Raw genomic sequence first — 27,937 nt, 5'->3', positions numbered from 1 at the left:
TATAGTTTGAGATCGGTCAGGAAGGGTTTTCCGGAGATCTGAGCTTTAGCTTTCTCTAAGCCGCCATCTTAACCGGAAGTCCTGCATTGGTTTTGTTTGTATGAATGAGAATGAAACAATTCTGAGGTACCATCTTCACAATGGGAAATGTAATTAATTAGAGAAATGAAAATGTAAAGTAGGTATGCTAGACACGTTAAGCGGAACTAGAGAAAGGGACTTGGGTTTGAATCCCAGATCTTCCTTCTGGAATGGTTTAAATTCTAGGCACCTAAATGGGACTAGAGGTGGGAAGGGGTAGCAGGAGATTAACCAACCCCCTTCAACATAACATCACAGCTGAGAAAAAGGCCAGGTTCTAGTGGGTCTTAGCCACACTTATTTCTAGAATTTCTATGGTACCCCCATGTTATGTGGGGGGGCAACCAGATCCCCAATCTCCAAATTCTCTGGGCACTTTTGAGTCTTGCTTCTTAAGAAGACTTTTAAAAAAGTTGTGATTGACATATCGATCTCTTTAAAGACTAGCTCTATGTCTGGTCTCATCCATGTTTTCATAGCACAAGGGCAGGATAAAGGGTCTCTAGGCCACCTACTGGATAATAATTGTGACTAGCTTGGCTAGTTATTCAGAGAGGTTGACTCTGGTTCTCACCAGATCTCCCTAATGCTTTCTTCCTACCCACTGTCTTTCCATTGAGATAACAGGGATTAAAGTCAGCCAACTGCTTCATTCCTAATTTGGAAAAAAGAAATGCCAGGCTGTCCCCCAAGGTGGGCAAGAATAGGGGCATTTCAGCACAAACATGTCTGGACAAGGCTCAGATCACTGGGATTTTTGGACGGCTGTCTGCCTCCTATAAAACAAATGATCCCATGGGGCTTTAGTGATCCTCCCTGTCTCTGAGGCTGGCCAACATTCTTTCAATGCTGTGCCCTGGCCCAGCTTGGCTGTAGAGTCTCGATGGGAATCCTGTGGGCCAGAGGTCAGGCTGAGAAGCATTGGCACAGGGGTAAGGATGGATGAAGATGCAGTAAAGTCTCAGCTGCAGGAAGATGCCAGTCAGTTCAGATGTTGGTATATTCCCAAAAGCTGAACTTAATGGTGATTCATTGGGGCTAAGTGTCATCTAGCTCAGCCACAAAAACAAACAAACAAATTAAAAAAAAAAAACTAGTGGGTACCAGGCACCCTTCCTTTTTACTTCTCCTGCTATTCTTGTCTCTTTGCCTGATTCATAACTGGCAGATATAACTGCTATTTAAAGAGGTAGCCTCAAAATAAGTAAGGATTCAAAGGGAAAAATAGAGATGTTGGCTGGTAAAACAGTTCTTCTGTTTCTGACTTCTCTGGATACTTCATGAAAACAAACAAACAAACAAAAAGCCCAGGTCCCAAGTATTAAATCTGTTTCTGATTTTATTTTCCATCTCTGCTACTTTCAGACAATGTATTCTTATATAACTCTCAGCTTCATAGCAGATAGGTTTCTCCAGATACTGATGATCTCATTTGGAATAGAAAACTAGTTCTTTTGGTTTTGTTTTTTAAAACTTATAGGTAAGTAGGAGTAGAGATGGGAGCAGGAAAACCACCAAAGTCATGTTGTTTTTCCTCTTAAGTAAAATTTAAGTACCCGAAGCTAAGAAATATAGTTTTTTGTCTTTGCATTCCCAATGCATTGTACATAAAAGGTGATTAATAAAGCCATCATTTCCTTGGACAGAGTGCCAGACTATACACCACCAGGTGTGAGACTTCCCTGTCCCATGATTCTCAGAGATCCCCAAAACTTTCCCCATTGCTAAAATCAGGCCCTGGTCTAATCTAACCAGCCAAATCTATAGAGAGAAACTCTTCTTCCTGGCCAGCTTCTCAGATTAGCCAGGATCTCTTTTGGAGTGAATGTCTATCAATTGTTAGCTTTTCATTTTGAGCCCTTCTTTCCCCATGCCAATAGTTGCTTTCTGATTTCTGATGTCTGAGAAAATTGAGGGCACTTGAGAACTCCCTTCATTTTTTAAATCTCAAAATCCTTTGACTTATATGTTTCACTTTCTCCTTTCTCCCAGTCACTAACAATGACCTTTTTTTCCTTAACAAAGTCAATTGCTCTACATATGCCCTTGATTTCATCCTTTCAGTCTTTTCTAGCAGATTGTAGCATCAATCATTTCCCCCTCATTCTTGAACATTCGACTTATCTCCTTCTGTTGGATTCTTCCTTATTGCCTCCAAACAGGTACAAGTCTCCCCCACTCTTAAAAAATGATCCTACCACCCTCGGACTATGGTCCTATAATTCATCTCCCTTTTTCAAATTCCTTGAAAATGTCATCTGCATTTGATGACTCCATTTTTCTCTCCTCTCATTTACTTCTCAACCCTTGGTAAGCTAGTTTCCAACCCTGTTTCTCAACAGAAACTGCTCTCTTTGATGTTAACAATGATCCTTTAACTCTGCAGCCTCATTATCTTTATTCATATTTTTTGATCTACCTGCTTTATTTGATCCTGTTGGTCATTCTTTCTTCTTGGTTGCTATCTTCTCTAAGTTTTTGTGATGCTGCTCTCCTGATTTTCCTCTTCTCTATCAAATTGCTCCCTATTTGTTGGTTCATCATCCATATCATAGAAATAGGAAGGTAGGAGAGGTAGCTGGGCAAGATTTAGGTAATGAATGGGCATGTGGGGTGAGAAAAGACTGGAAATTCTTGCTTTTAACATTCCATCATTATGAGGTGGCTTTAACAGAAATAGGGAAGTTTGGAAGAAGAAATGATTTAGGGGAAAGAATGATATCAGTTAAGTTTGAGATGTCACTGGGATCTCCAGTTTGAAATGTCCAATAGGTTCAAACTGAAACACAGGAGACAGACTAGGATTAGAGCTGGGAGTCATCTGCATAGAGTTAACTCCATGGTAGGTGATGAGGTTACCTAGAAAGAGACTGTAGAGGAAGAAGAAAAGAGGGCATATGATAAAACTTGGAGAAACATCTCTTATACCTGATCCTTTCTTTTTGGATATATGCTATACCATTTTAATTTTAAGACCCTTATCACCTCTTGCTTAGATGATTGCAACAGCCTCCTGATTTGTCTCTCCGCCTCATATCTCATCCCACTGTAGTCCCACTCTACACTTTTGCTAAAAATTAATGTTCCATAAGTGTTCCGAACGGACCATGTCATTCCCTTATCCAACTAAATTCAACAGCTTCCTACTGCATAAATTCCTATATTTAGCATTTAAAAAAACCCAAACTCTTACTTTCTGTCCTAGTAACAATTCTAAGACAGAAGGGCAAGGACTAAGCAAATGGGGCTAAAGTCTTGCCCAGGGTCACACAGTCTAGAAGTGTTTGAAGCCAAATTTGAACCCAGGTCCTCCTGACTTTGGGCCTAAAGCTCTATCTATTGAGCCACCTATGTGCCATCTCTGTTTAGCTTTTAAAGTCCCATACAATTTGGCTCTAACCAACCTTTCTAGTCTCAAAAGATGTTACCTCCTCTTCTGTACTTTGGAATCTAGTTAAATTTGTCTTCTCTCTGTTCCTCATTGCATCTCTGGTTTCTGTGTTCTTGCACTGGTCACCTCCCATGCTTGAATCTCTCTTTAGCTCCAATCTTAGAGCTGTGAATCTTAAAAACTACTCAGACTGTACCTTAGAAGATTTGGTTTAGCTATTCCCTTATTGTAACAATGGAGATACTTGGTCTAACAAGAATAAGGAATGTATTGGGAACTTTGAAAATTATTCCACCCTACTCAGACAGTGCCTTAGGGGAAGATAAAGTTGTAAACTCCTGATTGAACAATGAAAGTCCCTAACTCATACCTTATAGTAAAGCTAGAACCTTAAGATAGGTCTATTTTTAGATCTAATACAAAAAGGTGTTAAGTACCTGTAAAAGTTAAATTAGTACCTAAAAAGGTCAAGTAACTTACAAAAGGCAAGCTTAACAAAGAGGTATGAAGTACTCAGAAGATATAATCTAATCAGAGAAGGTGAGAACCAAAGAAGATGAGAACTAAGAATGGGCAGTCCTGGAAAAAAGCATCTACTGTGATTGATAGACATGAAAATTTAGGGGAGGTGACATAAGAGAAAATTTCTTTAAAAGGAAGGGGTAAAAAGTCAGGAGACAATTGAGTTCGGAGTTTGAATTCAATTTGGAATTGAGTTAGATTCTGAACTGAGTTGAAGAGATTCAGTGGAGGACTGGAGCTTGCTTGGAGACAGTCTTGTGGTGAGTAACAAGACTGACTCCCTCTCCCTTAGGCTCAGGGAGCACTTTGGCCTAGGCCTTTAACTACTGCTTGGCTCAGCCTGAGCCAGAGCAATTTAAATTCTCATTCTCATTCTCATTCTCATTCTCATTCTCTCTCTCTCTCTCTCTCTCTCTCTCTCTCTCTCTCTCTCTCTCTCTCTCTCTCTCTCTCTCTCTCTCTCTCTCTCTCTCTCTCTGTCTCTCTCTCTCTCTCTCTCTGTCTCTCTCTCTCTCTGTCTCTCTCTCTCTCTCTCTCTCTCTCTCTCTCTGTCTCTCTGTCTCTGTCTCTCTGTCTCTCTCTGTCTCTCTCTCTCTGTCTCTCTCTCTCTCTCTCTCTCTCTCTCTCTCTCCTCCCCCCCTCTCTCCTTCCCTTAATTCCATCATTTATATTAATTAAAATCTCCATAAATCCCCAGCTGACTTGGGTATTTTTCATATTTGGGAATTTCCCATGGTGACCACTTATTTAGGTTTGAAGTCAAAACACTAAACATTATCCTTACAGAGTCCCTCTTTTTCTTTAAGATATAGCTTAGGCACAATCTTCTGCATGAAGCCTTTCCTGGTTTGCCCCCTCCAACTCCTAATGTCCTCCTCCTAAAGTACCTTTGGATTTAACTACTTGGTACACATGTGTGCTTATTCATTTTAAATTTACTGTATGTATATACACTATATGTATTTATGTATGTACATGACTGCTTCCCCATCCCAATTAGAATGGAAGTTCTTTACAAGTAGGGATTATTTCATTCTATGAACTTGTATCCCTACAGCCTAATATTGTGCCTGGCATGCTGATTAATTGATGTTCCCACATTGGAGAGGCCAATGGGACCCAGGTAGAAGACGAAAGCTAACACACAGATGGGGCAGAGAGACACTGATAGGCTTTTCCAAGCTTGGCACATGAACTATCAGGAGAGCCTGGGCTATAGTTCCAAGCAGCAAAACTAACTTTGACCTCCTATGTCCAGGAATGATGCTTGTCCTCTAGGAACTGCCTGGCAGGGATCAAACAACTATGTGTCTCCCGGCACCTTCTTCCCAAGCTTTCTGCCATACACCTACAGAAGCCTTCTGTCAGCTCTGAGATTTGCTTGTTCCTATGAATATAATCAGTTACCAAAGGAAAGCAAGATTCCTCCTGCTAGGTTTCTCATTGGAATGCTGATTGTGGCTCTAGGGAGAACAGTAACTATCTCTTTTCACCAATGCCAACATAGAATCAAATGCCAGTAGCTTAAGTTAGTATTTGTTTCTCTGTTTCTGGCATTTTTCAGGGAAACCAAGGCTCCTTTATCTACCTCCACTCTTCACTCCATGCCTGCCCCACAACACAGATATGCACACAAAAAGCCTTTCTTTTTGGACAAGTGTAGAAACATCCATAAAACTTTCAACCCCCCACTAAAGATATACAAGACCTAAGGGTTCAGAACTCTACAGGACCAAAGCAAGTTCCTAACATTCTAGAAGAACATGAGATTTAGAAGAAAGCTCCAAGGGCATTTGTCCAATCTATACGTGACACTGGTCTTCCTTCTACTCACTCTCTAGCCAGTGGTTGTGCAGCTTTAGCTTGGAAGATCTCAGCAATAAAAAAAACCTATTAAATCTTCCACTTTGAGACAACTGCAATTATCAGCAAGTTTTCTTTATGTCAAATAGAAATCTGCAGACTCTGGCTCCTAGTTTTGCCCTCTGTGGTCATGCAGGGACTATTCCTCCTCCATTATAGGCCTTTCCATCTCTTTCAGCCCCTCTAAGTCACCATGTCCTCTTTTCCCAGGAGCCCCAGATCCTTCAGGAGTTGAAGGGGCAAAAGAAAAGGGGCTACAAGGTCAGGTTATCTCTACCCACTGTCCTTACTGCCCCTAAACTCTCAGTCTCTCAGACAGAGTCTAGCATATCCCCTTCAAGTTTCTCCTCTACCTGGTTTGATGGCATTCATGACGGCTCGGCAGGATCTCAGCACGGCTTCATAGATGGCCTTCTGATCAGAGGTGAATTTCCCATTAGCAGGGAAGGTGCAGGTGATATCAGATGAGAAACAGTAATATTCACCTCCCATGTCAAACAAGCTGAGAGAAAAGGAAGAAGAAAGAAGAAATCATACAAGAGGCTTTGGAGAAATCTCCCCCTACCCCCTCTCCATTTCCTGCTACCTTCCAACCCTCCAGAGTAAGAGAACCTAGGCATAAATAGGAATGACCGATCCACTTGGCTGGCTGACATCATGCTAGTTCCTGTGTCCTCAACAAGGATGACAATGGAAGGGCTCTTTATGACCAGGGCTTCCTATCCTCTGCACTGAGAGAGTGGTGAAGAAGCAGGCAGGGTCAGACTGTCCTGGTTATAGCTTTAGTTTTGCTGCTATGAAAATGGAGGGGAATATGTTTGAGTGACCTATGCTCCTGCCTGGAACCCCCCCCCCCCCCCATACCATGTCCCAGTCTTCCCAGGCCTCAGGCCAGAGAGCCTTATGTTGAACAAATCTTTTGCACATGGCTCCCTGAGGAGACATCTATCCCCTGGACTGGCAGGCGGCCCTATAGGCCACTCTGGCCATGTATTACTCACTCCAGGAGAGGGAGAAAGGGCAAGCCAAGCTAAAAATTTGCCATCTTGAGCCCCACAATCCTCTGAGTAGAGCTGAGGAATGGGAACAGGGTTGTGCCTCCAATCCTCTGTATATATCACAAGGCTCTAGTGGTTCTCAACCTTTCTAATGCCGTGATCCCGCAATACAGTTCCTCATGTTGCAGTGACCCCAAACCAAAAAATTATTTTGGTGGCTACTTCAAAACTGTAATTTTGCTATAGTTATGATTCAGAATATAAATACCTGATATGCATTATGTATTCTCATTGCTACAAATTGAGAGGTTGAGAACCGCTGTTCTAGAAGCTATTTCTACTTCTACTGACCATAATTCTTCACAGCCAGTACATCTAAAAATCAAAGACTATGCTTTTCTGCAAAGATATAGTACTTTATACACAATAGGTGCCCTTTGAAATACTTGTTGAGCAAAAGGAAGCCAAGTCCCTTGGGGACCCCCTGCCCCCAAATTCCTCTTCACAAATTAAAACACTTAAGAGGTTCAAAGTCAACTTCTTTCAGGGTAAGGATGCTTTAAGGGAGAAACAAATTGCGAAGTTCAGATCTCAACTGGGGTACTAGTAACTGGTTCTAGCCAAGGATGTAGAAATTAGGAAAAGACCATATTCTAGACCAGGGATCTCTCTCAGGAAACCACTCCTATTCCCTTGAGGAAATAGGGACAGGTTCATGCTATAGCCAGACTGGCAAAGTGAAGAAGAGAAGGCCAGGAGTTGGGCAAAGAGAGGGCTTTCCATCCAAATCCTCATCCCCAGGGCACACTGTGGTGGAAGGAATATTCAAAATATGAATGTGTTCTCTCTGTGGAATCTTGGCAAGTTTGACTCTATCCAGTGTAGCCTCCCCCCAGGGTTGGGAGTGACTGGGACGACTACAGGACTGTTAGGAAGCAGGAATGTGGCAAGCCCATACCACAAAGAGGATGATGGCTCCCTGTGTTGGGTAAACTTCTGTTTCCCCTGACTCCATATATCCTGTGAACTCTATCCCTCATTCTCTCTCCTTGGGAAGTCTGAATCCTGCATAATCTGGGCCAATAGAGGGGAACATTTCAGCAAATTTGTCAGGATTGGGGAAAAAATTGCTAACAGAAAGTAAATGGAGGAGGCAATTCTAAAGAATATAGCGTCCTTAAGAAATAGCAAATTTTTATTAAGAATCCACAAGTTTAGTGTACAGAGAGTAATTCCTGCTCTCATGGGAATTATAGGAGGACAAGATAAAGCACAAATATGGATAACTATAACATACACCAGCTCACACAGCGTGGAGTTCTTTAAAAATTCCCCTTTATTGGAGGAGAAGATGAGAGGTGGGGGCCATCATGCTCATTCTTGAAGGATAACCATTGCCAATGTCATTGTCAATGTGGCTGGAGGGCCAATCATATTCACAGGTAATTGACCTGTTACAACAGATAGAAGTCATGACAGAAGGAGCAAATCGTCATTGCGAAGCACCTAACTTCCACTGAAATAAAGACAGCATGTTTCAGTGGAAAGAACACTGTCTCTGGAGATGGAGTACCTGGGTTCAAAGGTAACTGTTCAACTTCGGGCTTTGTCCTATTGGGTCTGTTTTCTTATCTGTACAATGAGGGAGGCCTGGATAGCCTCTTAGGTTCCTTTTATTTCTAAATCTATGCTTCTTTGGTCTTATGAAATGAAAACAAAACAAACAAACAAAAAACACAACAACAACCCCTCCAAACCCAATGGGGTAAATACAATGCAAATTTAGTCACAAACTCATCACAGATAAAAGACTTGAGTTCCATGGAGGAGAATCCTTGTATGCTGAGCCAATAAACTCTTGAAAATCCCAGAGCCTGTCTCTGTTAATCCTAAATCACCCTTGATTCCCCAGAGCCCTACTTTCTAGACTTATCATCAAGGCAAATATAAATATCTACAGAAAGATCTGGGAGGAGCTGTGAGGCCAAATGTAGAATGGGATATCTGTGTGTGAGATGGGGAGTAAGGCTCCAGGACTGGATCCTGTTGTTCCACCATAATAAAGCGAAACTCCTCAGCAACTACAGAAACGGAAAAGATGGAAGGCAGCTGACTGTGTCAGCCACAAACATCTTCACTTTTTTCCAGGGCTTTCGCTGGCCTGGGAATAGATAACTAGCTATGCCCTGCACATGCTGCCTGAGCATAACCACTGCTATACAGAAAGCCTGGGAGAGACTATGCTAGTGTCACCTGCACTAAAGGCTGGCACTTGCCAATCGGACTCTAGGTTTCAAAGTTCAAAGACTGGGCAGTGTTCTAACCAGGGTCCCTTTGTGAGTGAGTGAAGGGATCACAGCCACTGTCCCAGCTGTGTGGGTTAGTGGAACTGTTTACTTCTGGGCAGTAAGCTAACTGACCTTCACCAATTAAGAGAACACAGAGACTAAGTGAAGCCCCAGGGCACAGCTGTCACTGGACTCCTGGCTCTAGGCTAATCAGCCCTTAGGCTATATGACATGTCGTCTCTGTCTGGGGGGGGGCAAAACCCATAATTTTCTAATTATCTTATGATATCATTCTAATTAGTTAATTGCCAAATTATAAAGCAACCGAAAACAAAATGGATTCTCTGATAGGACCGTGACTCACTCTAGAGCTAGTATGCCAAGGATTCTCTTCTGGTTACCGCAAAGGTCTTCTAAAATGCTCTGTCCATTAAAGCACACATAAAGCCTCATATCCAATGAATAGGCTAAACTTTTCCACTGCCTGTTACTGACTAACAAATAAGTCAGTCTTCCTCAGTAAGAGGATTCCAGGACTCTGCGCAGAAACACTAGACTGTGTTTTTCATTACAGCCTGCATACCCCCAAGCACCACCTGACCCATATGGGCTTTCCATGTTGGAGCCTCAAGACACTGCCACTTACCATTAGTCACCTTCTTCCCTATCTAAAATCTGAGAAGCTTTCTTTTGTTACTTGTATAGACTCCCAAGTCCTCTACTTACGCTATAGGCACTGGGACACCCAGCCCACAGGGGAATGTTTGCTCATATTTTCTCAGTATGCACAGTTCTACCTTTCCAGACACACTTCCATGGCCCTTCTATCTTCCACAGGTGACCCTCTTTTCAAATAAACAATAGCAACAAAACCAATTTGGCCATAAAAAGTTCTTTAGTCTAAGTATATGAGTTTATTCTCTCAAAATTTCACTTTAATCTTAAAAAAAATATAAAAATATTTATTTCTTCAACATCTATTTATTGTGTGTGTCCTGTATGCTTAGTACCACTGTGAGTTAGACAGTAATAGAAGATATGGCCTAATTCCTGCTAGTTCCTAGCCTGGGAAGACCAGGGTGAAACCTAAGAGGATAACATAATGCCAGGCAAGCCATGGTTAAATGCCAAATATGTAACACAAGCAATAACTTCTGGGGAGAAACAGTTACAGAATGCCACCAGAGGACAGTCACAACAAACTAATATCACTTTTATGGGGTTTTGATAATTGCCATGGATTCATCCTTCCTTTTTAAACTGCCTTTATTTTCACAATTCAAAAACCTATAGGCAGTTATTATTTGGCGCAAGATAAATGTGATCACCTGAGCTCACATGCTACTTAATACCCTGGATCAGGTCTTCCTGAGAATTCCCAGGGACCCCCACCCCAATCCCTACTGAGTATACCCTGCCATTTCCACAGGCAAGAAAAGCTTGTCAGGACAGGGTGGAGGTGGGGTTGGGGCCAGGGCCTAGCTTAGTCAGGGCACACGGCCCACACACCTGGCTTTACTGGGGCTGACATAAAATGAAGAAGGGACTTAACACACCAACCCTAAGTTCTTCTTCAGAGAAGGTTTTCAAGTCTGACAAGAGTGGAAAAGCAGCTTGTTTCATTTGCTGTTTTGAACTCATTTGGGTTTTACCCAATCCCTTAGACTATAGGTCCAGATTATGCCTTTTAATATGCTTTTTCATTCATTCACCATCATTTTCCTAAAATCTATAGAGCTATGAGTGGTTCCCTAGAGGATTATAACCACATCACCAACAGGGAAACTGAGGCTCTGTGAAAAAGGCTAGCCATTCAGTCAAATAGAGTCAGGAGCTGGAGATCTGAGTACAGGATCTGTCATTAATTTGCTGTGTGACCATGAGTAAGAGATATCATCTCTCCAGGCTCGAGTTTCATCTATAAAGTGGGAATAAGCCTCCAACCCTACATTTCCTTCCTAGGACTATTATGAGGATCCAACATATGCAAATACATATGTGCATGCATGTATGCATGTGTGAGGGAGAGAATGCTGTTGTGTATTTTGGAGAAAGTGTAAATGTATATATGTATATGTGTGTGTGTGTGTGTGTGTGAGAGAGAGAGAGAGAGAGGGTGCAAGGAATGTCAGGGCATCTCCTTAAGGGAAGACAGATTGTGGTGAGCCATGTGAGCTAAAGCAGCACACTCCCTGTGCCACTAGCTCCCCCCTGTGCTCCCTCAGCGCTCAGCCCCTGCTCAGCAGACAGATGGCCCAGGATCACAGAAGGGAATCATGCAGTTTTCATTTGAGCTCTGCAAAGTCAACAAAAGAGACATATTTTGTGGTTTGTTGATTCAGAACATCCAGGAACAGCCCAGGCAAACCAGCACAGAAGCCACGGAGTAAAAAGCTGGTACACAAGGCTACGAATGCTCCCACCACATCAGAGGGCCTGACTGTAAAAATGACTTCTGAGTCGTGGAACAATTAAGCAGAGGGCAGAGGGAATGGGGATTAGTAACTCCAGCTGAAGCAACGCTGGCTGTCCTTGTTCACAAGGCCCTGGAGTAGTACGAGGCCAGGAGAAGCTGCCAAGTGTAACCCAGTTACTGTCTCTCCCACTGGGAGCCTTCTTCAAGCCCCTGGCAGAAAAGAAGAAACTTAAAAAAAACAACAACAACAACAATAAAAACTCTTTTAGTTTTAAAAGTACTTGTTGGACTCAAACCAAACTGAGCTCAGAACCCTGGCCTAAAGGCCTGCCTGGCTAAGCTGTCCCTGTTGAACCTCCCTAACTCTTAGCTTCCTCTCCTCTCCCAAAGCAAGAAGTATCTGCCTGCTTTGATTATCCCCTGGGTCTTGCTTGCCCTTCCTTAAACAAATCATTCACATTCACTTCCATGGGTCCTTTGGCCCTAGTGGGATAACTCATATTCTAGATCTGGGGCAAGGACTTCTAACTGTAACTTTCCATGGTATTTTTCCAGTAGGGTAGTTGAAAGTACAAGAGTTAAATCAAGAGAGGTCTGAGTTCAAAAGCTGTTTCTGATACTTACTGGCACTATAATCATGACCAAATTGCCTAATATTTCTAAGTCTCAAGATTTCTCATGCAAAATAGCACCTATCTCATAAGGTTTGGGAGATTAAATGAGATAACAATATAAGCAAAATGCCTTGCAAGCCTTAAAGCATTATAAAAATATCAGTTAACATTATTATTATTGTTATTGTTCTAACACAAAATCTGCTTACTGTTTTCAAGTGGAGCAAAAGCCAGGATGATGAACCAAAAAGCACTTAAGGAAAAAGGCGTTATCAATGTTTAGTTGCCAATCCTAGGTTTCCAAGAATATATTTAAAAAAGAAAAAAAGTTATTTTGCTCATTAATATGGTTACTGTTTGTCTGAGCCCCACCTTGGATTTCTTAATTATGAGGCCAAACCAACAGGACTTTCTGCACTTCAGAAACAGGACAACATGAGCCACCTCTTGTCCTTGGGGGCAGAAGGCTCATTCCTGGGATACACATGCCTCCTACAAACTGTTGGGTTGGCTCAAGTCTGGGAAAAATTTGCCCAAAGCTCGAGATCCAATTCAATTGAATGAAAATTAATTAAATGCAGTTATCTATTATGAGAAATAGAACATGAAGAGAATAAAAACTCTACAAGAATATGAGCTCCTGGACGGCAGAGACTTTTAAAATTTTGTCTTTCTGTTCCTGGCACCTAGCACCTTTTTTATTGTCCATTTTTATTGACCATTTTTATTGTCACTGTTATTGTTCTTGAGTTGTTTCAATCATATTTATCTCTTTGTGACTCTACTTGGGGATTTCTTGGCAAAGACACTGCAGAGGGTTGCTATCTCCTTCTCCAGTTCATTTAACAGATGAGAAAACTGAGGCAAACAGGGTTGAATGACTTGACTGGGGTCACCCAGCTAGTAAGTGTCTGAGGCCAGATTTGAACTCAGGAAGATAAGTCTGGCATTCCATCCACTGTGCCACCTAGCTGTCCACCTTGCACATAGTAGGTGCTTAATAAATGCTTGTTAAATTAAATTGTTTAATTGTCAGACATTGTGCTTGATGTGGGTGTGGGTATGTGTGTGGGGGTGGTATGTAGCCAAAAACCAACATGTCCCTATTCTTAAGAAGTTTACAACCAAATGGGGTAAAGAATAATCCTACAAATAACTGTAATACAAAGGGAAGTGAAGGAGAGGTCTAGGCAAAGTGCTATAAGAAATGTAAAAAGGGAGGTCAATAGGGAAGGGGGAGATATTGATGGATAGAGGTTTGGATATGGTTCCCTAGAAAGGACATAAAAGCTAGGCCATGAGGAAATGGAAAGCTTTTAAGTAAATGGGAATTGGGGGAGGAAGAAAATCTATTTCAGGAGCAGGGGACATCATGGAGCAATGGGATGAGAGAGGATAAAATGAGAATGGGAGAGTAGTCTAGTTTTACTTGAATGTAGAATATATGGGGGTTAGGAGGAGTGTGAAATAAGGCTAGAGAACTAAGCTGGTGTTAGAGTGTGGATAGCCTTGAATACTACAGTCCCTTCCTCTGGGTCTTCAGTCCAGGACCTCAATAGAACCTCACTCTTAGCCAAAGGAATGAAGAGTAAAATCTCTAAGTAAAAACAGAAATTGAACTATTTAAAAAATAAGGAACCACTGGTCAAGGACTCACAAACACTTACGGGACAACTGGTGTTAGAGGGCATTAAAAAGAAAGAGTAGAAGCAATACTGCTCTTTCTTCTCCTCTGATAAACTAAGCTTAATCGGAGTCTCCAATTCCAATGAGGTGATTATAACTATATGAATTAAATTTTGGGATGTTCCTCTAGTTAAAATTCCAGGTGTCCAGGCAGGTCTAACTCTATTATTCAGACTTTTTTTTTAAAAGGTTAACTTGGCTTTTTACTTGAAACCCTTCATTTTCAGAAGAAGGAAGTGTATCTAAGCCAGTCAGAAATGTGTACTATCTAGCAGCAAACAAGCACGGGGTTGAATTCTATTTTCATTCTCTCAGTTCCCCATCTTCTTCTTAAAAAATCCTCCTCAGAATTTCCACATACATAAGTTAATTCAGATTCAAAGCATTCTAGAATTCAGAAAAAAAGTCATCACTTTTATAATCATCTGCTTCTAACTCCATGTCCCCTTCATCTATCCTTTCAATGGAAACTGACAATTTAGAATTCAGTCTTATTTTGGCCTCAGCCAAGAACATAGAATTTCTCCTTCTCTGCTGCCTCAGAACTCTCACAGGAGAGAATTCCATCTCTGGTAGAGCCAATTTTGACTGATAATCTAAGACATCTGGGAAGACATTACACATCTCCAAAAAATATGCTAGATTTCTACTTCTCACATTCACTCATCAAGTTCTATTTCTGGTTGGGATAAAAGCCAATTTATATCCCCCAACCCCCATTTTTTTGTGCTTCTGACCAGTTGGATGGCTTCAGATCAGTGGTATCAGAGTCCACCAAACCAACTCATCATTCAATCTCATAATTTTGTTAATACATGTTCCAGTACTGGACATACAGGAGGAGAATAGAGTCCTGTTTTTGGACCCAAGGGAGCACTACTTCATCCTCAAGTGGCTTTGCAAATTATTTGGGGAAGCTTTTTTTTTTTTTAAATTCATTTTGTTCCAGAGTTTTACAAAGTTATCTAACAAAGAAAAACCAAAAGCCACTGAATCTCCTGTGAAGTTTCTAGTTACTTTCTCACCCAAGATGATATTGCCACCACTTCCTCTACCCTCTTTGGGAGGCATACAAGAGTATTTTAGAAAAAAAAATGCCTTTCCAAGTTGATCATCTATAATGGAATAGGAGAATTCCCATCTGTCAGAAAGTTCAAGAGTGACTCTGCTAAACAGAATGCCCATTTCTGCTTCCCCATACAAGTACAGTACTTGAGATAAATGAATGAAATCAACATTCTTTTCCATTCACCAACATAATTCTTTTCTTCCTGTGGACAATTAGGCAAGTGGCTGCTTTCCTCTCCAATATCAAAGATAGATCTCAACTTGATGAGTAAGGGACAGTTGCTATTCACAATCTGCAAGTCTTTCTGATCAACACAACTACAGTTTTTGTAATCCTGTGGGCTATCAATAATAATTTGCCCAAAGATTTATCTCCCTTTCCTCTCTCCCTTTCTCTCTAACTCTTCTCTCTCTCTTTTTCTCTACTTTCTTTCCCTTCCCCAGACTGTTCCTCAGACTTCTCTTGGGGATCTCAAAGGTTGGGAATAGCTAACTGAAACAAAAGTACTGAAAACTGGGAGAAGGGATGAAGGGAGAAAATCCAGCTAGTTAATGGCCAACCAGGTGCATCTGAATTCCCTTTATGAAGGACAAGGAACTAAAAGGAGGAGCCTCAGAGAAAGCAGAGTAACCCTTTACTACGTTGGAGGTCAAGACACATTTAGTCAGAAAGAAAAATAGGGGCAGGGATTCTAAGAAGGATGAATGTCAGTTTCTGCCTAATCACAATGGGGCAGGATATCCAGTGAATCATTGTCAAGTATGGGTTACACGGCATGAGCTTCCAACATGAGATTGTTCCTGCTAAGGGGGTGAAAGGTCAGGTTTTTAAAAACTGTAAATATCATCATCTTTCTGACCTTTTACATGCTACAACCTTGTTATACTACCATAGGAGGTAGGAGAACAAGTCAGAGTAAAATCCAGTGAATTTTTCATTTCAACTTTTTTTTGAGGGGTGAGGGTAACCAATATCTCATAATCTTTGTTGGCATTCAGAGGGTCTAGAAAGATAGTTAACCCCATATCCACACTCTCCCATGAAACCTTGATTTGACCTAGAGTTCTAGTCACATCCCAAAGATGATGAAGCAACCAGGACCTCCAATTTCCCTAAAGACAGGCCAGTGGGTGTCAGCCAAGTGTGTGATCAAGGATGGAGCCAGCCTGTGGCCTGAGGCTCTCAAGAGGCCAGGCTTTGTATGCCAGGGAGAAGAAGGAGCAAAGTGGTTCCAGAGGGGTTTCTTCCCTGAGGCAATGCCTGCAATAGAAAGCTGTTAAAACTATAATAGCAAAGGAAAGTTAGTCTACTACAATTCTCCATATTGCCTACTACATCTATGTAAAGTGACAGACTACAGGGTCCCTTCACTTGTTTGCATAGATCAGGAAGAAGACCAGAGACTTTATTTGTTGTCTTTATATGACTAAGACAGTGGTTTGTACATAACAGACACTTCAGAAATGCTTGTTGGATTTGACAGAGTCATGAGATTCCCACAAAAAGACACATTAAAATTGTTTCCCAAATGGAGAATGGTTTATTCACATAAATGAAAAGGAAGAAATATCCTTGTCATGCAGATGCAACTCCTGTTGTTTTAAATAGTAAATAGGATAAGAATCATCATAATTCCTTTTAGGCCAAAAAGACAAGACTAAAGGAGAAAGTTAGGCTTTGAAGGAAATGTTCATCTTAGGAGATGATAGACATTAGAAGTAAGGCTTCTTTCTTGGCTGTCTGAAGATAAAAAAACTGAAAAACCATTGAAAGATATGGTGGGGAAAAGCTCAGCGTCAAAGAAGACCTTGGCCTTGGCTTGGATTTGGAAAGTCTGCATGCTTTCTTCCATCTCCATTCAAATGTGAAATGTGATCAATCCTATATGGAGCAAGAACTCCCCCAACAGGAGCTAAGAATTTGCTTCGAATAAGGCAGATCAAATTTGCTAGATTGGCATGAAATCCCCATGAGAAATATGCTCAAGATGGTCCCAAATTAGAGGTCTATTAGGAAAGGATGTCAGAAAAGGGATATAGGATGGTGTGGTGAATAGTCCTAGGATGGAAATGGGGAGGCCTAGGTTTTTAGTCATGACTTGATTGTTGTCCATCTACATTGATTCTGGCAGGGTCAATTTCTTTGTTGAAAGATTTCCATTTCCTCACCTGTAATTGCCTCTGCCTCCTCATAAGACTGATGTGACAAATACAAAAACATATGACAGCACTTTGTGAAATGTCATATAACTTTTTACTAGGTACAGTGACATCTGAGATCATTGTGAGAGCTGAGTTGCAAGATACACTATGGTACCATGATCCAGATGGTAAACCAATGGATGCATATGTGGCTCTGAGCAGTTTTCCCCCAGTTTCTCTAGTTCCAAACATGAAGTCCATGTACTTGGAGACAATGGATCTTGGGTGTCTATTTTTAAAGGAAACAAATGCAGTGGCAGCATGACAATATTCCTAGAATCCTTCAGAAAAAGCTTACAGAAGCAGCTTGGTATAAAGTGGGAGTTCTTAACCTTTTTTTGTGTCACGCTCTCCTTCGGTAAGCTGATGAAACCTATAAACCATTTCTCAAAGTAATGTTTTTAAATGTACAAAACAGGATTACAAAGGTAAACCATTATATTAAAATAGTTATAAATTTTTAAAACTAAACTCATAGATTCCAGGTTAAGAACTCCTGATATATTGGAAAGAAGAATGGATCTGAAGACCAAAGACCTCAGTTCAAATCCTTGTTCTGCAATTTCTTAACCATGCTTGGATAAGTCTTATCCACTTTCCAAGGTGGATCTCTAAAATGGCTGGTCTAAATGACCTAGCTCTATATCTATGATCTTCTGAGTTTATAAGCCTAAAGTGATATTAGAAGGGCATATTAGCATGCAGGAAGTTGCATCAGTCCTGTCCACAGGTCCAATGTCACTTAAACAGAAACCACAACATTACTCTATAAGAGAATGCCCTTGTTCCTCCTGTTTACTACAGAATTCACTAGACAGACTAAAGGAGTGATGAGCAGTTGTTCTTATTGTGTGAATCAACACTGCCCTCATCTGGTCCCAAAGGCTCAGCCTAAAGCGCTCCTGTTCTCTCTTCTGGGGCAAGAAGGATGGGATTAGACTTTCTGGGAGCCCCCTAGGACGGGTGAGAGGTAAAGCTAGCCTCGTTCCCCAAGGCAAGACACTGGGCACCATCACTGTTGCTTCTGTAACAAAGTTCTGAGAACAACATAGGAAATGCCTTTTTGAACTTAAATTCAGAGACCATAGCATGGATTTGAGTCTGCCCACAGTCTACAAGACAGTTTGAAGCAAATACACTGTTTCTCATCACCTAAGCCAGTGATGGGGAACCTATGGCACAGGTGCCAAAGGTGGCACACAGAGTGTTCTCTGTGGGCACATGAGTCACCCTCTCCCCAACCCTGTCCCTCCAAGAGTTCCTTACTAGAAAAGGCAAAGGGATTCGGGCAGAGCCACTCCCCTCCCCCTCTCCACCATACCTGATGACATTTTTCCCCATCTCCCTGCTTCTCTGCCCAGCAGCCCAATGGGAGCATACAGGGGGTAAGGTGAGCCGCTCATAGGTGGCAGAGCTGGAGGGGAGTGGAGCTCTTGGGCCATTTCCTCTTCTTCTTCACCTATACTGAGGACATCCCTCACTTCATTCTCCCCTCTGCCCAGTGGCCCAAAGGGAGCACTTTCTCCCTCCCCAGTATGGGGTAAAGGGCAGGGTGCATACCCAGCACGTGGTGTGGGGCATGGGCAGGGCCTGGCACTGTCTCTATAAGGTTTGCCATCACTGGCCTAAGATAATGGGGAAGAGATGGAAGAGGACACTTCTGAAAAATTCAAATGCTGAATAATCAAAAAGCTGTACTTACTCAGCTGTGCTGCTGTGTAGTAAGGGCATAGGCAGGAAGGAGAAGTGTTTGGTGTCATCACCAACATTACCCCTTAACTTTTACACTGCATTTTATGACTGGGGATGTCAGATTCAACTGCTAATTCCAGTTAAGAACAACTAATTTCAGGGAAGAACCAGTTTTGGTGGAAAATGCACACTAACTTCTCCACTGACTCCCTTTAAGTATACACACTTGGGTATGAGGTACAAGGTTTAACATGAAGCCTTCAAATTCCTCTGACCCTAGGGAATGCACCTCTGGAAGCATCAAACACGTGTCTTAGTTAGAGAACTAAGGATTTTAGCTTAGTAAAGGCTGGGGGTGGGGTAAGGGGGATAGAGGCAATGGGGGGAAAATCAGGAGCAAAGGATGGAAGCTACAGAGGCAATTTAGACTTTAATGAAGGAAAACTTCCCAAGAGTCAGAGCCAAACAACAGTTTTTGTTTTGACAGGTGGTAGGGCTTTCCTTGGGAAATCTTCAAGCAGAGATTGGTATATTATATACTTATGGGGTATGTTATAGTGGGCACTGAGTTAGACAAGCAGCTGAAATCCCTGGCAGTGCTCAAATTCTGGGATCCTACAATGGTGGGACATATACATTCTAGTTCAAGCTGAGATACCCTCCACTTGCTCCAGGGAACTTACAGAGTTCCTGGAATTCTAGTTCCTTCCCTGATAGCTTAAAAAAGAAGTGGCACAACTACCTCACTTAGATCAACAAAGTTCTGCTCAGCCCTTAGGTTCTATTTGCTCTCCACCCTTCCTTGTCCTTCTTTTCCAGTTGGAAGGAGAAAGGGAAAAAAAGAGACGTGTCAGTGATGCCACCCAGTGGCCAGGATTTGCACAGACACCCTGAGGTGACAAACCCAGCCACAGGAACTAAGATGAAGAGGTCACAATGAATCTGATCACTGTTCTCATAACCTGTTTCCAGGGACTGGCCAAACTTTACAAACCCAACCAAATCCTGAGGTGACAGGGGCTCACACGAATACACTTAAGTGAGAGTCATCCTGAGCTCAGCTATTTCAATAGCTCGGGCTTTCTCTTAACAGTTGATGATGAATCACTATGAGTAAGAGTCACAGACAGATTCAGAGAAACACAGAGAAATTAGGTATAAGGGTAGTCAGGAAGGTATTTGAAAGGTTACAAAATCAAAGTCAAATTACAACAAAAGAATGGTTGATTTAAAATTTGACCAAATTTCTTTAAAATCATCCTTAAAAAGAAATGATTTAGGATGACAGCAATAAGGGTACATTTTCTGTGGTTGCAGTTTATTGAGTCTGAGCTTTGGACCCTTGCCTGGTTCAACAAGTCAATGGTGTGCTGCACAGTCTACATGCTGCAACTGGGGACAGCATGGTACAAGGGAGAAGAACTGGCCAGAGCTTAGCTCCAGGGCTGGCTCTGCCACTTGCCTCTCATTTGCAAAATGGGGATAATAATCCACACATACTAAACTCACAGTATTACCCAGAGGAAAGATCTTTGTAAACCTTAAAGCACTATTTACATGGGAGCTATTATTTCTATCTGCTGGGGATACTTCTACAGAGCCATGATCACTAGTGGGGTAGGCACTTCCTCCAACTGCAATAATTCACACTTTCTCTTCTTGGATAATTTTTGTTCCCATCTTTCCACAAATCCTCCTCCATACGGGGTCTACCCAACACAATGGAAGACTTCCTTTAGATTTTTTAATATTTTGTGGATGCTTGTATAATGCTGAGCTGCCCATCTCTTCTTTTTTTGCTTTTTCTATATGACTAGCACACCTTCCTTTATGGTCCTTGATGATGTTTTTATGCCATTTTTGTGTGGCCAAGCTAGCATTGATAATATGCTGCAGTAGCCTATTTAGGCTTATTATGTATCTTTCCATTGCCCTTTGAGTCGTCTGAAATTCTGATTCTTCCGAGAGCTTGGTAGTCTGTGATTGGCAGCTGCATTCACAGGGAGAATACTGATGTTAAAAAGATGGGCTTTTTGCAGTAGGGAGCAGCTTGGGATCACTGAAGGCATTGAACAATTTCCTAAATACAGTTCTGCTGGCCTCAGTTTATAGTCCATCAAAGGCATTATTATTCACATTATAGCATGTTTAAATTTCAGGCTTCTTTTCTGATATACAGGATGGACCTACCCAGTAAAACAATTGGAGACTTACATAGAAGCTATCTGATAACGAACCTTAGGTACTATGGTGGAGTAAGACCCGACTCTGGAACCAGAGGTCCCTAGTTCAAATCTTACTTCCAAAGCTTCTTAACTGACCCTGGGCAGTTATTTAACCTATTTGGGTCTCCTTTTCTTCCTCTGTAAAATGAGGGCTCTAGATGAGGGAGCTTTTTTTTTTTAAATCTCTTACATCCTGTCATAGAATCTATACTATTTGCTGGTTTTAAGGTAGAAGAGCAATGAGGGCTAGGCAATGGGGATTAAGTAATTTGTCCAGAGTCACAGAACTAGGAAGTATCTGAGGTCAGATTAGAACCCAGGGCCATCTCTAGGCCTGGCTCTTAATTCATTGAACTATTTAGCTGGCCCCTGAGGGAGCTTTTATGGGCCATTCCAGCTCAATATTTAAGTATGTAGCAATGTCTGCTACCATATCAAGAAGTGTGGGGATTAAATATCTGAGAGACCATCAGATCCCATAGAATCATGTGTATTAATTTGCCAGTAATTAATTGACAGGTGATATTCCTGACTAGCAGAAGTCACAGGAGTCAGGGGATGTGATGTATAGAGGCTAAGGTGAAACCTTGGGCCAAGTGAAGGATCCTGGGAGAGGGTTTAGAATGAGCTTGAAAAGCCAGTGCATGAAGCTCTCTTTGCCATCCTTTTGGGATTGTGAAAGGACCCTCTCTTTCTGAGTGTGGCTATGTAAGTCATCTCTAGAAAGCAGTCCCTTCTTGAACTCAAGCCTACTCCTTGGCTGGCCTTAATTTGCCTGGCCTGATCATGTGGGTAGCTGAGCCCCCTGGCCCCAGCTTGTGAAATGGACCAGGGTCCATGGAGAATCTAGACCTGATAGAGCAGAAGTAACTCAGCTGGGACTGACTTTAAGTTAGAAAGTCTGGAAACCTTATTTCTCTCTTCTCTTTACCAATAAATACTTATACATTTACCATAAAGTCTCCAAGATTAATTTTTATTAATAACAGAAGATACAGGAACACACCAGAGTTGGCTTGTTGTATTACATTCAGCCACATCTGGGGATAGGCATTCATGACCTGGTCACTGTTTAACATCTTCACACTGAGGAATGAAGCATTCTGATAACTGTCAGATTAGTGATGATCACAGTGCCTTAGTCAGGCTTGCTTTTAGCTAGTGGCAAGTTATCTGGTCTGATAGTGAAGTGGTTCCTCAGTGAAAGTCCTCTCAGATACCTCATCACAGAGTAGACATCCTCTTTTATTTTTTTAAGATATTTTATTTCCCAATTATTGCAATAAAAATTTTCACATATATTTTCCAAAATTATAATATCCAAATTGTCTCCTTCCCTCCCTGTTCCTGGAGATGATAAGCAATTTGATACTTGTATTATGCAAAACATATTTCTATATTGGTCAGTGCTGTGAGAGAATTCTCATATAAAACACGAATAGGCTAAAGTAAACAGTAAGATGCTTTGATCTGCATCCCAACACCAACAGTTCTTTCTCTGGAGGTGAGTAGCATTCTCTGTCAAAGTTCCTCAGAATTGTCCTGGATCATTGCTGAGTAGCTAAGTCTTTCACAGTTGGTCACTGTACCTGTTATTGTGTACAACGTTCTCTAGGTTCTACTTATTTCACTCTGCATTAGTTCATGTAGGTCTTTCCAGCTCTTTCTGAAATCATCCTATTCATTATTTTTTTTCTTTCTTTTTTTTGAATTGGTTAATTTGTTTTTTTTTTATTTTTTATTCATTCATTCATTCATTCATTCATTCATTCATTCATTCATTCATTTATTTATTTTAATAAACATTATTTTATTTGGTCATTTCCAAACATTATTCATTGGAAACAAAAATCATTTTCTTTTCCTCCCCCCCTTCCCACTACCTCTCCCATAGCTGACGCATGATTCCACTGGGTATCCCTATTCATAATTTCTTAAAGCACAATAGTATTCCATCACCATCATATACCACAATTTGTTTGGCTATTCCTCAAATGATGGACATCCTCTTGATTTCCAATTTTTTTCCACCTCAAATGATCCTACATTCTTAAGGCTAAGCCAGTGGAGGGCAAACTCTGGCAGAGCTTACACTCAGCTGAAAAGGTTACAATTCCCCCACTTCCTAGTCCCTTGACTTGGAGTCCATGGTTTAACGGTGGAGAGGCTTATCCATAGTAAGTCAGTCACCAGATAATGATTGGGGGGGGGGAGGTTAAAGCAATTCTTAAAATATATAATTAGGCTGGAGAAGGGAAGGGAGAAGAGAAGAGAGTGATCTACATCAATGAGGGAGAGTGTCTCTTGTCTCACAGTCACAGATATTTTAAAATGATGTTGCAATTGAGATGCACTAAGAACACTTATGAAAAGAAGGGTGGAAGGGAAGAAAATGGTGGTTCTATTTCACTAAAATCATTGGGAGAAAGGTCTTTACCACCATAATAAGCACCAAAAACATTGGGGCTTTGAGGTTACTCGAAAGTCATTAAAATGATTCTGAATGTCTCTGCTTGCTACAGGAATATTAATTGGTGGGGGGATGGAAAGCATAATTTCATCCTTCTTTGGAGAGCTTAATTTTTTTTTTAAAAGACTGTGCCATTAAGGTAATTCTAAATTTTAAAAAGGGGATTAAGAGACCCTGTTTTGGTAGTCTCTTAGTAGAAGTCAGGTCTGGATTTAGTTTTGATCTCTAAAATTCTAGGGAAATTGAAAATTAATGTTTATTATGTTGAATTCATGATAGTTGAGCTGCAATTGTTCATTGTTAAGGGTACAATTTATAGTATACTGAGGCACATAATAAAACACATGTATTTGAAGGATTATAAGATTAAACTCTCCAGGATTTAGCTTCTTTCTATAAAATGAGCAGCCTCATCTAGACAGTCTCTAAACCTCCTCCCAGTTCTGACATTCTTCATTCTAAGGTCTCTTCCAATTTTAAAACTTACTATCCCTATGCCTTGGAGCAAGACTGTATTAGTATAAGTGATCACAGAGCTCAAATGCCTGATGATTGGCCACAACAAGTCATGAGACTCTTCTACTAAGGAAGGGTTATAATCTCTGTCAATAGAATATGTGCATGGCCAAAATCAAATTCTTGAAGAATATAAGTGTGAATGCTTAGTAAAACTAAGAATTGTTGCATCTGTCCTTTATGGCATGATTAGTCATATGTAAGGTTTATTTTATGCTAAGTCCTTGGGCAAGGACAAACCCCTCAATGCTAACATTTTTTTTTCCTATGAGAAAATAGAACCTACAAATTGTTTTGTAACACAGAGTTTTAAGGAATCTATTATGGCAAAAAAAAAAAAGGATGAAGAGAATGTCTCCTGTAGCCTCACTGATTTTAATATTTATTGCAGTCCAGAAAAAAGCTTTCAATTTTTCTGGCTTAGTCTTTCTTTGTCTAACATATTACCTATTTCTCAGTTGCATTCTTTTTTTCTAAACACCCCTTTAATCCTACCCTGCCCCTGTCATGCCTCCTCCTCTCTGCCCCTAGATCTATGTCTGTTTCAGGGTTAGAAATTTTCGTTTTCCTCGTTAATTGGTTTGGTGGTGGTTGTTAAAGTCGTTTTTCAGTTGTGGTGGACTCTCCCCATTATAGTTTTCTTGGCAGAGATATTGGAGTGATTTGCCATTTCCTTCTCCGGTTCTACAGATGAAGAAATTGAGGCAAACCGGTTTAAGTGACTTGCTCAGGGTCACGCAGCTAGTATCTGAGGCCAGATTTGATTGCTTTGCTCATGACCGCAGGGGTTTAAAACCTCTGGATCCACTTAAGTATGATTCCATGACTTCTTCCCTCCCTATAAAACACTTTAACATCTTTGATCCAGGAGGTGCCAGGACCTATCCTGTTCCAGGTGCCATGACATGGGACTGAGTCAGAAGCTACTACCCCTTCTAAACTAAGTCAGCTGCCTTGGCACCAAAGTTGTCTAAACTATTGTGAAGTACAGGTCCAGGCATCTGACACTTGTGTGAAGTGAAGACAGTCATGCCTTGGGTTCCTAATAACAGTACTTTTTGTCTGTTTCTTGCCCCTTACTAGTCTTGGTAAAGTATTATGTTAGTAGTGGCCCCTGTAAGAAGGAGGCCACTGGGCTAACCTATTTGGGAGGTGTCAGGGGCTCACTGGGAAGAGCTCTAGCATTCTTCTTTTTTTTCCCCTTGTACCCCACTTACAATCAGAGGATCAGAGGTTCATGTCAGAGCTGGGATTTGAACCTAGGTCCTCTGACTCTAGTTCTCTCTCTCTCTCTCTCTCTCTCTCTCTCTCTCTCTCTCTCTCTCTCTCTCTCTCTCTCTCTCTCTCTCTCTCTCTCTCACTGAGCCATACTGACTTCTTCAGGTTTCTCCAGTAAAATCATGTGGTTTTCCTTTTTCAGCTTTTTCTTAAATATATCAAATAAAAAGACCCATTGCTTTCAGCATTGATTGAATTGTCAGATTCTTCTGCAAAGCCTTTTTAGTCCCAGTAATGGATTTTTGGCAATATTAGCTAGACACCAAAGAATCTGAAATGCAAATAGCTAAATAGCTATTTTTGATTGCCTTCCCCCATACCCCAATCACATTATACAGTCCTTGAAGTACAATATAAATTATTTTTGGATTACTCATTTTAAAAATTACACGTGCAACAACTCTATTCTATTTGTCCAGAATATTGAGGGACGACTGGTTGTTTTGTTTTCATAGCAAGAGTTGTCTAGTCATTCCTATAGGAGAACCTAAGGGTAATGCAATAAGGATGGTTTCAATGAGTAAAAGGAGAACTTGGTAACAAACCAATTTCCTAAGAATGGAGGGGCTTCCAGGTAAAGCTTTGCCAGCATGCTGCCCTATACAGAAAGAGAGAAACGAGTGAAGGGGAGAAGATGGGGCAACTCCTACCTTGCATTTCTGTTTCATTCTTACAGGTAAGTAACCTGGCTTACTTTACCCTTTCAGGCAGGGGGCAATGGCATTAGGTAATGGAGGAGGGGATCAAAGAAAATGGACTCAGACATTAGTTTTTTGCCATTAGTAAGGGCACTCAGAGATGGAAATACACTCCTAAAACATTTACCCAAACAGGAGATGCTTACCTCAAAGAGCTCTCACTCAATGGCAAAAGTCTGAGAAGCCTTCTCCAAAGAGGAAAGGTTAGAGACCTACAATAGCTGTTTTGAGAGGAAGGGGCCCAATAATGACCTTCAGGAAGATTTTTAGACCCTGGTCTAGGATCTGGGTTTCATGCAGCTTGAGGTTGTATTGTGGCTTTTATGTCAGAATAAAGGAATGATTTATTGTTTACTGAATGGGGGAGGTGCTCTGCAGACCTATTTCAATAAAACAATGGATTATAAATGCCTCTAGCAATCTGGCAGTAATGGTAATCAACAAAACATGTTGCACTAAATGCTACATAATAAATTGACTGTAATAAACTCATAATTATTCTGTTGGCTACATTTCAAAGTTAACACGAGAAAAATAAAAACACAAGTGTAGGCCCAGCATTCATATCAGAGGGCTCATCCAATTAGCCTCCAACAGTTGTTTCTGGGGTACTTGATCCAACAGGGAATGGAGGTGTCCACTGAACTGGGAGCTAAGAGCAGGAATGAGGGCTTAGAATGAAGGTGTGATTTTAGCTCCCTATAATGGCTAATTTGGTGAGCTGACATTAGAGAGGGACCCTGTCCAGACCATGGCCCACCAACTGTGTGAAAAAAAACTCTTCTGGGTACTGTGCAGTGAGCAAAGAATTGTTCAAGGTACTCAATAATCTCTTATTAATTATGCTAATCTCATACAAATTAATTTAAAATAGATCACAGTGTTGGAATACTCTATAGTCTGACCAAGTATTCTCTCCACAATAGCCTTGCAAGGTAGGTAACCTGTTCCAAGGATTATCTCCATACTTTAGAAGTGTGGAAACTGAAGAAAAGAACCGATTTGCTTAAAGTTGTATTTGGGATTCAAACTGAGATCTACTTGCTGCTTGAGGGCCTAGTGCCCTTCCATACCACCACAGGGCCTTTTGGTGTTCAAGTCACTACACCGTACTCTGTGGTTCTGTAATAAGAAACATGGAAGGAAAATTATTGAATATGTTCAACTTTTTAAAAGAGGAGATATAGTTCTAATCCTTAGGGAATATTCAGCCTAATTTATGTTTGGGGTGGGGAGATGACCCAAATCCAATCCATAAGAAATCTTTAAATACATTAAGAGAAAGATGATCAACATCATCATTTATAAAAATGTAAGAACAGTTACTGGCTGATGAGGTTGTAGTGGGATGAACCTGAGGGATTTGTAAAAGAATATTTGGGTCTAGATCTTTTCCTTTGTAGAATGGGTATTCTACAACTGATCGGTGCTGTCCCCTTGACTCTGCTGCTTTTGGGCTTCTGGAGTGTGGATTCCTTGTCCACACAAGGCCCTCCCCTTACCATTCTAAGGGAATCTATAGCTAACTAAAGATTTTACTGAGTTTCATCAGAGAAAACAAGAGTCCTGGAAATCATCCTCTACCTGTGAGTCTACCCAAGTGTCACATTTCTGAAGAGCTCAGGGAAATGTGGGTAATGTAGGCTTCTCTAATGTAGAGTCAGTCCTCTTACCCTCTTTCACTCATCTTCCTCATTTATTTCCAGGACACCCAAGACCTTCATCACAATCACATATGCTTGGGGCCACACAAATCTGGCCCCTTACCAAGTGGATTACTAAAAGCCAAAAGGAACAACTTCTAAGAAACCATACACACCTAAATGCTTCACTAGAACCTTGGCATGGACTAGAAGCCATTCAATTTCATATTTCTATTTTCCAGGCAGAAAAAAAGGACTTTTTACATGAAAATCATTTGCTCCAAAG

General features: G+C 41.1%; 1 protein-coding gene across 1 annotated transcript in view; it reads right to left on the bottom strand.

Annotated features, from left to right (window-relative positions):
- The window catches only part of PEPD (peptidase D), a 280,769-nt gene that overhangs the window by 39,135 nt on the left and 213,697 nt on the right, over positions 1–27,937 (bottom strand). Inside the window, exon 12 of the mRNA XM_007474760.2 lies at positions 6,211–6,359. Coding sequence (XP_007474822.1) covers positions 6,211–6,359 — 149 coding nt within the window. The remainder of the gene's footprint in view (positions 1–6,210; positions 6,360–27,937) is intronic.

This window comes from Monodelphis domestica, chromosome 1 (assembly GCF_027887165.1).
Source record: "Monodelphis domestica isolate mMonDom1 chromosome 1, mMonDom1.pri, whole genome shotgun sequence".
Lineage (NCBI taxonomy): Eukaryota > Metazoa > Chordata > Mammalia > Didelphimorphia > Didelphidae > Monodelphis > Monodelphis domestica.
The sequence above is the reverse complement of the archived record's forward strand: the minus strand, read 5'-3'. Positions and strand labels throughout refer to the sequence as shown.